Here is a 13,666-nt window from a genome sequence, read left to right as displayed (position 1 = left end):
ATAGCCGGTAGAACACTATATGGACGATAATTCCCCAGAATATAAATAACATGAACAATTTATTTACTGTATACTTATTACAAGAATTTATACAACTATCTCTTTGATTTCTCATTTATTCAGCACAGCACTCAGGTGTGTTTTCGTGAGAGGGTATTACCATTCTTGGTTTATAAATTATATATATCCAAATATCTACAGTTCTGGACACTGTATTCTTCAACGAAAGTGTTTGCCAAATATATGAAAAAGTTTCCTAATGTAAGTAGAAAGGCATACGTGTTTATTCAGTACATCTCATAGATGTAGGACATTATTTCATTTGCTGCAAGAATGTAAATACGTATTTCTTTTAGACAATGTCACTATAAACAATGTTGCAACCTCCTTTGGAGCCAAATCGTAAATAGCAATTCTCTTACCAACCCACAAAAGGAGTTTGTATAACCAGATAAGCATACCCTGCACAAAATATATTTTCACTATCCATAATAGTGGTTCCAATGATTACAAAATGAAAATTTTGCAAAGCGTGTTGCAGTAAAAGTAAGATGAAAATTATATAATGTTGGTGTGAAAAGGAGACATAATTCTGGACAATATGAATCAGGATACCTGTGACCATAGCGAAAGTAATGAAATAATTTGCATATTATTAGCAATATGTCCATCTACATACATACATTAAGTTACCAACGGTTATTTCACAAGAAAACTATGGTTTCAGTTCTTTTTGGCAAAAATAGTTCCAACGTACACTAATGTTACTGTTACTTGTTGTTTTGTGCTTTTAGGATTTTTCGGTGACAAGTACATCCTAAAAACAGCTTTTCAACATATTCCAATTGGAAACATGGTTGATTTATTGATTTGGTTTATTTTATATCGCTTTTCTGCCACTTTTCGTTAATCGCCAAGATGACGATGAGGGATGATATATGAAATTGATGAAGATACACTCACAAAGAACATCCATGCCCTGCCTGGATTGGAACCCATGACTCCTGGCTTCGCAGCGCGTTGTGATAACCACTCCACCACGGAGTTGGAAATATGCATAAAACTTCCCAAAAGCACATTACAAAAGCTTAGTCTATTAAATTGAAAATATATATTTTTATTTAGACTATTTACATTGTAAAATTCAAACGAAAATATTGTCTGATAAGCTTTATTACCCAGAATACTATAATAGTACAAGATAAAAGAATAAAATGATTGTATACTGATTTACAAATGCATACCAAGTGTTGCATTCTGAAATTAATTCATGAGAATTCTGAATGCAAGCACACCTGTGTAGTCAATCAGATTAATTTAATGGTAGATACATTATTTACGTGATATACTATTATGCAAAATCAACACAAGGTTAGTGACGCTTCTCTTTGGTAAAATTATTCTTATAGATTGTAGTGTTTAATGGTATTGCAATGTGCAAAATTTTTAAATTGATTGTCATACAACCTACATCTTATAAAACGGATGAGTTTTGCTGTAATGAAATATTCAGAAAAATAAATTTAATGCAATAAAATTGATGTTTAAAAAAGTTCAATTCAAACAATTTCTGATTACATCGAAATTTTGGCTACTTTCTATTTTATTAATTATTTTTAGTGTTTTGCACAATTATCATTAAAGGTCAAAATGTTTATGAATTGTAAGTTGCATAGAAACATGTAACAATATACTATTGAAAGGAAGATAATTTCATCCATTAATTCACCCCCACCAGATAAATATAATAACGTCTAATGAAGTATAAAATCACTCAACCATCCCCTTAGACAAATTTCCCATATAATATATCTGGATAATAAAATGCAATACACTGTTTGGAAAAGAAACAAGCTACTTCTTCAAGTAGATCTTCTTCACTGTAATAAATTTTTATTGTATCCATATCCGTAACCGTATCCACTCTCATCACTGTAATAACTGCCACCATCGTCACCAGATAATGGATTGAAAGAATCCACATAGGAGGCGCCACCTGCATTAATACCATTTACGTTCTCATATGATCCCTCAGCTACAGCACCACTTTCATTCACCACGCCGTTTGCGACATTTATACTGATTGGGACACTGCCTGAATTATCTTCTGCGCTCGCTCCAAAATTATTGCTATCACCCGCAGGACCGTTATCAACAACATTTGTGCCTATTGCTGCGAAACTTGCAATGTCCGAAATATCTTGGGCAACCTCCTCCTCCTGTTCTTTATTTTCAGCCTCAGCTTCTACAACTGTGGGTTGTCTCATACCATCTGCCTTTCCAGTATTTCCAGTTCCTCGCCTCCTACGTACCTTGAGGAATTGGGCATAGAAGTCAGGTATTTCTCTTGCAAATCTTCGACCACTATGTGACTCTTCAGCTTCTTCTTTGCCTGTCTTTCTTAACTCTGGAGATGATGATTTACCAGTGCCTCTTCTACTACGCACACTCAGAACTTCTGGAGTCAAGGCTGGTGAACCCCTTGCATGCCTACCATTGTGTGTCTCTTCAGCTTCATCTCTATCCTCTTGTGTTAACTCTGGAAGTGCTTCTGATGGTACGACTGATTTACCATGTCCTTTACCAGCTCCTCTTCGACTGCGTACGATCGAAACGTCTGAAGGCAAGTCAGGCATACTTCTTGCAAATCTTCTACCATTATGTGACTCTTCGGCTTCTTCGCTCCCTGCCTCTGCTAACTCTGCTGCTGATGGCAAGCCTGATCTGCTACTGCTGCCACTTCCTTCAGCTTTCCTGACAGCCCTGCTACTAACTGGAGAGCCGTTATGCTTGTGTCTACTCGTGGGTGATGCTTCAGTGCGAGTGAAATCTGTAACGAACAACAGTGTACTTGGCAGAGTATTTTATGGCAGGAGCGAAGATTCACAATTGTCATTGCAATCATATGATACTTCTTCATCTATTTTCTCAAACAAAAAATATTTTAAGTACAATTCTAACAAGTCGATAAGTTTCTGTTATCATGCTGAGGTTTTCTTTTCTTCTGGATTTCTGCAGTTTCTTGGAGATATATAGACTTCGATCTACTTGAAGATAATGCATTTTCTATGTTTGTTATAGGCAGATTGGAATGATATACATAATCGATATGATTTTAAATGGCAATATTGATTCAACAGTGAATGTGTGGTAGTGATGTTCTGTGTAACTGCATTGCACTTCCTCTAGTCTTGTGCGTCTTTCCATTCGTTACAATATATTTGCAGTAATTTCTTAGAATCTGACATGTGTAACATGATTTTGTAACAGTTCGAGTATATATACAATTAATCATGGCAATGTTTTGATATTTATGTAACATGCCTCATAACGTCATACATATTTCCAATACTTCAATTTAATACCGCAACTCTAAAAGATGCCCATTGAAAATAATGACAGTATCTCTTCAATAATCGAAAAATACGTGGATGATTGGATATCGATGTATTACACTGCTCCACAAAACTTAAGAAACATCAAGGGATTATGAGAGCAGTAGAGTATTAGAGAATATTGTAAATCTTGAGAATAACATTACAATAAAATATGTTTCTCGCATATCATCGTCCCAATTTTATTTAAGCTTAGTACGCACAGAGGGATTGATGAGGCTTCAGCCCCATCCGAAATTGAGAAAAACAACATTTTGCGTTCATATGTTTTCAATTTCCGTGTAACATTTGGTCCGGAGTTCCTGTTTATGGATGACAATGCTCGCTCGCACCGAGCACGTATTGTAAGACATCACCCGCATTGAGTGGCCTGAATGCTCACCAGACCTCAGCCCTATCGAGCATGTTTGGGATGCTCTGATCAGGGCTTATGAACATCAATAAGGCATAGATGCATCATGCAATGAAAATGACCAGCAACCCTGTTTTTGTGTTTCTTTCCTTCCGTTCCCTTGGTTTTCCTTAAGTTTTGTGGAGCAGTGTATAAGAAATATTTGTCGTATATAATTCAAAGGTACTAACTGCTATTCTCTAAAATGGATTGTGAAACAGATCAATGGAATCAATAAACTTTCAACGAAGACATGTAATCAACAGAAGGCAGTGATTATTGTGGATTTCTTATCCATTTAATGTTAGGTGCAATTTTAATTATTAGTCTTCAACACTTGAACAAATTTATGATAGCATTTCCTTCTGTGTCGTGGAAAATATATTTTAGTTGTGATGTGAGGACCAATATGGGGCAAACAACATCTGAAAATGATGCACACACTAACTATAGCAAATCTTCACAACATTTTTGGAACTAATATTTATAATTGAATGACGTATTACTAGCTATTTTGTTGAAAGTGGTACCAGGATTCACCTCTATCAAAATCTCCATGTGTGACTCAAACGTATTGCTGCTATTATCACGTGATTAATACAGGTGGTTATAATTAAAGTGACGGTGTTCAGAGTGGTACAGCACGGTCTGTAATGAGAGTAGCAGTCTGAAACTTCGTAGATATGCTAATGAAGCAATGCGCTCGCGAATTATGCAAAAAAAAAAAAGTAGTTACAATTCTCGCCACCAGGGTAAAAAATGGCGTTGTAAGCAGTCAAAACTTGGTATAATTACAGAAAAAACACTATAAATCGCAGGAAACAATACTCTTTCTAATAAAATATCGCTACAATTTCACTATTCGAATTACATGAACATTACTAAAGGAAAAAGCAACAAGCGTCACCAACCACAACCAGGGAGCTCACACAATGGTTAGGCAATGTCACCTACTTTGACGTCAGAGTTACGGAAAATTCCACGTTTTGACTGCTTACAGCGCCATTTTTTACCCTGGTGGCGAGAATTGTAACAATTTTTTTGCATAATTCGTGAGCGCATTGCTTCATTAGCATATCTACGAATTTTCAGACTGCTACTCTCATTACAGCCCGTGCTGTACCACTCTGAACTCCGTCACTTTAATTATAACCACCTGGTACATATTATATAATATTAATTACAGTGTAAATATATATATATAACTAATATATATATATAACTAATTAAGTTAAGGCGCTTTTTAAGGGCATATTTAGGCATGTTTGGACATTTCTAAGCGATAGAGAATATTTTGACAGATTTTCGGTCAAATTCAGCATATTTCGTTTTTTCAAAGAATATACAGCCATTTTCCAAGTGGATTTGTTCTTATTCCCATGTTCACTCTAGTTTTTTATTTTTTTACTACAGAATTTGTGCATTTTTTACTTTATAATATCTGCTCTTGTGTCAGCCGAAGTAGAAGGAAGCTTTCCTTTGTACAAGGCTTTGCTGACTGACAATAGGCAATAATTTTTATTTGAAAAGTTACAGAAAGTATTCATTGTACACTCCTGTTCAGATAATGTGGCACATACTACAACAGTCCAACCTTACAAAATGTGCCACTTTGTGAACAGGAGTGTGCATTGCAAATCGGGCTCATGATGTGAACTGAAAATAGAATGTGAAAATATCTCAGCTTAAGTTATATATTGATGTTTTGAACAGTTGTAAGGGCATATTTTTCAAATTATATGAATATTTTGTAAACTTTCTGGTGATAAGAGCATTTTTATTTTGCATATTTTGGGGATTTTGAACTCATAGAAATCCTAGCCTTAGTAATCATATATTTATTATGTAATTATAATACACATTATATAATACACATTATATAATTTTAGTTGTGGCACAAGATCGCAGTCTCTGATGCTATGGAAATAATTTTCTTTTTATTTCGGAAACTTTACATTCCTAATTTACGTTTCTTGCAGAATAGAAGCCTACGCATTATTTAGTCTTTCGCTGAACAACACTGACTTTTTCCGACTTACATGAAAAACACTAGACAATGGATAATGTCCAATTAACATTGCATGCTAATACATGAAATAGAGAATCGAAGTGTAGTTAAAATCTTAGACGTACTTTTATAATGTGCAAACAATGTAATTGAATTTTTGTGATTACTGTGGATTTTTTGTAATGTAATTGTCATAAATAATAGAATTATCTCGGCTCTTAAAACAGTAGAATTTATTAATTATAGGATATCATATGCAGTTTTACAGGGTAGGTGGTGTAAAATTATTTTAATAAACATACATGCACCAACGGAAGATAAAGATGATAATACTAAAGATGATTTTTATACAGAGTTAGAACAGGTCTTTGATAAATTTTCTCAGTATGATATGAAAATTCTGTTACGTGACTGTAATGCACAGATTGGCAAAGAAGAGACATTTAAACCCACGATTGGTAAAGAAAGTCTTCATGAATTAAGGAATGATAATGGTATAAGATTGATTACTTTTGCAACCTCAAAGAATTTAATTTGTGAAAAGTACAACTTTTAAACATAAAGATATCCACAAATATACCTGGTCTTCTCCAGATGGTAAAACTCATAATCAGATAGATCATATTCTCATTGATAAGAGAAGGCATACTAGTATATTTGACGTTCGTACACATAGTGGTGCTGACTGTGCCAGTGACCATTATTTAGTAATTGCTAAATTAAGAGAAAGACTCTCAGTGATAAATCATAAGCAACAAAATTTAAAGTTATAAAATTTGGTACAGGAAAGTTTACTGATGAAAGAATTAAGAAAGATTACCAAATTAAACTGTCAAGTAGATTTGATGTTTTGCAGGATTTAAATGATGATGAAAATATAAATGAAACAGGTGTAAAGGTGTAAATGAGTTTAGAAAGGGGTGGCAACCTAAAGTAAACTTGATAAAAGATAAAGACAGTGATTTTCTAGCTGACGGAAGCGATATTCTAAATAGATGGAAGAACTACTTTAGTGACTTTTTAAATGTCCGTGTAGGAGATAAATCAGCAGTAAATGAAGTCCACACAGCAGAGCCTTTAGTTCCAGAACCTAACTTGACTGAAGTTAAAGATGCTATTAAAGGGCTAAAGAATAACAAAGCACCTGGCATTGATTTAATACCAGCTGAGTTAATTAAATATGGTGGAAATTCATTAATATGTCAAATTCATAAATGAATTTGTTTAATATGGAATAAAGAAGAAATCCGTCAACAGTGCAAAGAATCCATAATTGTTCCTGTGTTTAAAAAAGGTGATAAAATGAACTGCAATAATTACCGTGGAATTTCTCTACTTTCAACAACATACAAAATATTATCTAACATTCTTTTAACAAGACTAACCCCATATGCTAATGAAATTATAGGTAATTATCAATGTGGAATTAAACGTAACAGCTCAACTACAGATCAAATTTTTCACATCAGACAGACACTTGAAAAAAGTAGGAATATAATCAAAATGTCCATCAGCTATTCATTGATTTCAAAAAAGCATATGATTCGGTCAAAAGAGATAAATTATATAATATATTAGTCGAGTTTGGAATACCTAAGAAGCTTGTTAGTATGATAAAAATATGCACCAGTGAAACAGAAAGTAAAATTCGTGTGGGTATTAATATGTTTGACAAATTTACAATTCATGATGGGTTAAAACAAGGAGATGCATTATCTCCATTGCTCTTTAATTTTGCCTTAGAATATGCTGTTAGGAAGGTAAAATAAACTAAAGAAGGACTAAAATTAAATGGTGTGACTCAGTTGTTAGCATATGCAGATGATGTAGACTTACTGGGGGATGATGTGAATACAATTAAGAATAATGCTAAAATATTTTTCAAAACTGCTAAAGAGATAGGTTTGGAAGTTAACAAAGAGAAAACTAAATATATGCTTACAGGCCGAAACCAAGTGTTAGGTAATAATCAAAATCTAATTATTGATAACAACTCGTTTGAACCAGTTTCCAAATTCAAATACTTAGGAGTAATATTAACAAATGAAAATTATATTAAAGAGGAAATAAAACGTAGGCTTAATTCAGGAAATGCATGTTACTTCTCTCTTCATAAACGTTTGTCTTTTCGTTTAATATCTAAGAAACTAAAAGTTAAAATATACAAAACCGTAATTTTGCCTGTAGTATTATATGGATGTGAAACTTGGTCCCTTACATTGAAAGAGGAACATAAATTGAAAGTATTTGAAAATAAGAAACTCTTTGGACCTAAAAGGGATGAGGAGACAGGTAAGTGGATAAGATTACATAATTTAGAACTACATAATTTGTATTCATGTCCAGATATTATTCGAAAAATTAAATCAAGAAGACTTAGGTGGGCAGGCCATGTGGCACGAATGGGAGAGGAAAGAGGAGTTTACAGGATTCTTGTTGGGAAACGTGATGGTAAGAGACCTGTAGGAAGGCCAAGACGAAGATGGAGGGACAACGTTGAGATGGACCTAAGGGAAATCGGTAGGGATGGAAAAGAGTATATAGAACTTGCTCAAGATAGGGACAGATGGAAGGCCTGTGTTGCTGCAGCCATGAACCTTCGGGTTTAAGATGGCTAGAGAGTTAGTTAGTTAGTTATGTAATTGAATTCATGACATGTTCCTTTCACTGGTAGAACAGAAAAACATAAATTTATACACATTCAAATTCTGTGTGATTTGATTTAAATCAGGAGTATTAAGGCTATAAGTGCAGACGAGCTTGACATATTCACTTCACATATCACATGTCATACCACAAATCGCCTGCTTGCAGGGGCTTTATACGTATAAAGGTATGTAGACAGCTGAGACTGAAAACAGTGTTTGTGTCTTGAGAATGGTTTTGTTTAGAAACCATTTTTCACATAAAATGACCAAATAAGCCAAGAAGGATTAGCTGCATTTCAGAAAATTTCGAAAATGATGAAATAGGTTTTGCCTTTAGTTGCACTTTTAAGGAAAAATTAAGAAGAAATTGGGTTAGTTTCTTCTAACCTCTAAAGGCAGCTACAAAACATTACAATTTTGGGCTGAAATTAGTGAACTGTGAATGTAACATACAGAAATATCGAAATTCAATTTGCGCGCTTAATCAATCCAGAAAAATTAAACTCGAATTTCCATAGGTTCTACGTAGCGAGAACTCGATTATCTAAGTTAGCACTTACGTACGCTTGGAAAGTTAGTTTAAAATAAGTTCCTTTAGGAATTCTTTCGTATCACAATTTTATGAGATAGTTAAATATATTATTTTGTATATATAATTTGCCATTTCACATACTCGGCGGACTCGAAATATATCTACAAACACAAGTTACAAATATTACGGGACATACTAATCTACAAAAAAACTGTTCATTGTATAAGAATTTCAAACTCAAATTTAACTAATCAACTCCGAGATGTCTTATCTTGCAACAATCTTCTGTCTGTCAGATAGATTGTTCTGCAAAAGACACTAACAAAATGGATTGAGAGAGTCTGTTCAATTTTCCACGCAGCTCGATATAATATAAGCTAAAACTTGCATCAGGGGATTTACAAATATGTGTAAATTGAATGGGATTCGAATTAATAAAAGCTGCAATTCACGTCTACAGAGAAAAATTCACGCAGAATTTACGGAGCCAATAATGCACGCATAATTCCAGGAATTCAATGAATTCCCGGTGAGTAGCCATCCTGCTAACAAATCGTTGTAGAACAAGAATATAACGAACACACATAATGTAATAGCAACGCTTGTCTTCAAATGTAAACCTTTTTGTTTGTAATATACATCTCATTAGATTACTTGCATTAACTTCGGCATTACGTTTTGCCCAACTACGTCGGCTTACCTGGCAATGTTGAAAAAATGTTATTTTGACATATGAAAATCTGTTAATTGCATTGGTATTTTACATACCTGAGTTCGTAAAGTGAACGCTTATTTGTATCATAAGTTATACTAGACGAAAAACATTTTCAACATTACAAGAATATAAATCACCAACAAAACATGTTTGGAAGTGTAAGCATTAAAGAGGAGACATGTATTTAGAGATTACTTATCTTTATGTGCGTTGGACGGTCTAGTTTTTTTTTATACATGCCATGTTAAGCTTGAGTGTTGTTGATTTCACTGAGTTTTCGATGCTAGGACTATTATGTGTAATGGACCAACAGTCTTAGTTACATCTAGTGAAACGTCTACATGCATAATCTAGGTGTTGATTACTAGCGAACTTATTTTAAGGTGCAAAATTATGGTCCGGAAAGAGAAAAGAAGGTTCTGAAAATGTTTTCAAAAAGGTGCAAAAAAAGGGTGATGATAAAATGTCTTTATTCATGTCTAAACCAGTTACATTAACATTCTTCATTCAACACTGGAGCAAATTACATAACTTATATTATACCATTTTATAGCTCTCGTTCTGCTCTACAAAATGAGATCATAGGATTGTATGCAGCTGCTCAAGAAGAGGGAAAATCATGAATTTTTCTTTTCAATTTGTGAACAAAACATGAAAGGAAAGAAAGGAAAAAGGTGCTGAAGCATCAAAGAGGGGGTAAAAAAAGGATAAATGTGATAATCTCACGAAAAGGTGCAAAAAGGTGCAACAAAGTGTGTTCATTTGACTTGATTTCATGTCCTAAAATACATATCTGAAACGATCGGTATGAAAACAGCTATATTTTTGGAAAGATGCTGCACCTTAAAATCCCTTCCCTATTGATTACATTTGTTTACAGTTTACGTAATTCACGCACACAATGTATGAAATGTGAAAGAATGTGTTATTTTTCACTCGTGTTGGTTCATATCTAGATGAGAACAATTCTATTTACAGGAAAAAATTGTAGCATTATTTCTCAAGCATCAATGGTTGTGAAACAGTAAAATGCAGACCACAAAAAAGCGACAATCGGGAAAGAATATATTCTACTTCATTTCTACAGTCTCCGTTACTAAGCTCATGCTCATTGCCATGTTGTTTACATAGTGTACACTGTCTACACGTAATATGTAGTAGTCTCCACTAGTTCCGCCTAGTTGGCTGCACTTTTTGCCTCTCTCTCTGCACTCACGCGTCTACAGTCCAGCAGAATTAACTTGAGAGAAATGGCCGCTCTGTGAGTGATGGAACTGCGCTCGAATTGGCTAGAGCTGGGGACTTCCCGCTGTAACGGGCCAATGGGAACTCGGCAAACTCTACTCTAGAGTTTCAGTTGGCCCGTTACAGCGGGAAGTCCCCCGCTCTAGCCAATTCAAGCGCAGTTCCATCACTCACAGAGCGGCCATTTCTCTCAAGTTAATTCTGCTGGACTGTAGTTGATTACACGGTGCTACACCGACTCATCTACTTCGTTGATTTGGTGTCAAGTAGTGTATTCTGCACCGTTTGCCCTACGTTCTGGAGCGGTGTAATGTGTGGTGCATGATCACGTGGTGCGTGCTCACTAATCACATGAACATTTATAAGCAGCACACTGGCATTTGTTGAATCTTCTGAACTTGAACATGGATCTTCGTCTACTCGATTGAAAGTAATTTCCTTTCACCAGCGTGACATCTGGATACGCCTGCACTACACCTAGTGTCAAGAAGTAGCGAATTAGACGTGACTATTACCAGTACAGTTTCCTGTTGGTGTAGCTACTTTATGGTTCTGTATGAGGAACATGCCTTATGGTTGATGGTACAATGGGTTCTTAATAATTCCTTTCTCTTTGCATAGATGGAACCAACATTTTTACACACACAAAGGAATTCTTCTGGCTGTGAAACATCATTACTCTCACGAGTTTACGTGTAAACAACGATAGTCTACATTCTACACGCAGACTATTTTATACACATAGATGACGTAATCTATGTAAACAACATGGCAAAAGGTGATAACTTAACAAAGAGCGCCGTGGAAGTAGATCAAAATTATACTGCGTATCAGTTACTGATGTGTGAGGAGAACTTTTCGTACGCTCGATTTCAAATTCGAACAATTTCTCACCTAGGGGAAAAAACCTAACATACGAAATATTCTAGCGTTTCATGGGAAAAATACTGATTTTGCCTCACGACTGCCATCTGTTGTTCTTTTTGCATACTATTTATCTTCTTTCACTTTCCTTTCATGAAAGTCTTGAAAATTAATTTTGATACACTTTAGATTGTCTACGTAGTCTATGTAAACTACAACCCAATGTAATATATGCATAGATTACGTGTAGACAACGCATGTAGACGTAAACTTATAGTGTACGGCACATCACTGCTCACGAGTGACATTGTATCAGTGGCGACTCTCTATACGGGGGCAAGTGAGCCAAGCCCATCATGAAAGCGGATACTCGCAAGTTTGTTCATTAAAACAGTTGACCACCAATATAATGGTACCACTATTACAACATTCCTGATTCATTTTCAAACTTCTGAGAATTTCTTGTACACGGAAATGAGGAAGGGGGGTACACAAAATCCGTCATTCTGATCGTCCATTTATAAATATTTCTGTCTCTTCTACCACCCTTTCTATCTCAGTAACGCAGTTCTACGATACCATTGTTATGTGTATTTGATGTGAAAACTACGTGACGTCATTTTCCACTCTCACTCTGAATACATACCTTCCAATCGAACATTTAACACCCATAAAAACAGGGGTGCCCATCCGTTACAATATATGTTTGAGATATAAATTGCACAATTAAAATTATTCTTCGGAACATGAATATGTGAGTTTCTAATTAGTAGTAATGTCGCCGTTACATCGTAAGCACAACTGCAACTTGTTCAATTCAGTATATTCAGACACTAACACCAACAAATCACATGTAATATGCCCCAAACATTTTTCACATAAGTGTCGTAGGGAATCTGCAGAACCAATCACTTTCTCTTGCTCCCATTAACTAGTTTTCAATAATTTTCTAAAGAAATGTCTAAATGGAAATGTTTATAAAACCTTTCTCGAGCAGGCCTCATCTCCAGCAAAATATCAACTCGAGGCAAGCCCCGCCACCAATTAACCTGTTGGATGAGAAGAATCAAGGTGGGAGCTTGTAAAACCTTTCCCTGCTCCCACAAAAATAGGCAATAGTTAGGCTGGAGAGTTCAATCAACTAACCGATCTCTAACTACGCACGGGTGTTTATCCTCTAAATGGAAATGTCTGGAATATGTACACAAGCTAACATACAATGTTATTTTGATTTTTTTCCTCTTATAATTACATTAATATAATAATGTATCATAAATTATACCTTCTTCATACGGTCAGGCAGACAAGATTATATATGATGGAATTAGTTAGTAGTAGTTGAGTTTTATTTTCACTATACTGTGATCAACTGATAAATATAGTAATTATGCAAGCTGAAAACAAGTCCTACTATATGCACAAAATTAGAACATTTTACTAGCATAAATATAGATTTAACATTAAATATTGTTATTAGCAAGCAAGAGAAGGGAATTTGTACTCAGGGAGCCAATTACTTATCACCGGAGAATCACTTCATTCTTTCTTATGTCTGTCCAGATTTACTTTTTTATTTAGGTCTTAAACCCCAGAGGGAATTGTATTGTATGTGGGTGCTGAGAGGAAGGAAACGCGTAATCCCCCACCCTTCTAAAGTCAAGTTCTCAAATAGTTAGCTATTGCTCAGACTATATCAAATTTCCACTATTTCGTTTCTTCATTCATTTCATGTCTAGTTTTAAAAGCAGTTTTCTTTCCACCGGTTCATTTTGTGCCTACATTTAAAAGCAGTTTTCTCTCCACTGGTTCATTTTGTGCCTAGTTTTAAAAGCAGTTTTCTTCCCATCGATTCATTTTGTGCCTAGTTT

General features: G+C 34.8%; 1 protein-coding gene across 3 annotated transcripts in view; it reads right to left on the bottom strand.

Moving 5' to 3' along the window:
• Positions 1–13,666, bottom strand: part of LOC146001854 (uncharacterized) — a 54,032-nt gene that overhangs the window by 6,425 nt on the left and 33,941 nt on the right. For 2 of the 3 annotated variants that reach the window (XM_083139554.1, XM_083139553.1), the window contains exon 3: positions 1,167–2,830. The exons of the other annotated variant lie outside the window; for it this stretch is intronic. In XM_083139554.1, coding sequence (XP_082995680.1) covers positions 1,878–2,830 — 953 coding nt within the window. In that variant the 3' untranslated portion in view covers positions 1,167–1,877. Of the gene's footprint in view, positions 1–1,166; positions 2,831–13,666 lie in introns of those variants that run through there. 3 annotated transcript variants of the gene reach the window in all.

Source organism: Lepisma saccharinum, chromosome 18 (assembly GCF_977018435.1).
Source record: "Lepisma saccharinum chromosome 18, izLepSacc3.1, whole genome shotgun sequence".
In the NCBI taxonomy this organism is placed as follows: domain Eukaryota; kingdom Metazoa; phylum Arthropoda; class Insecta; order Zygentoma; family Lepismatidae; genus Lepisma; species Lepisma saccharinum.
This window is presented reverse-complemented; position numbering and strand designations above follow the sequence as displayed.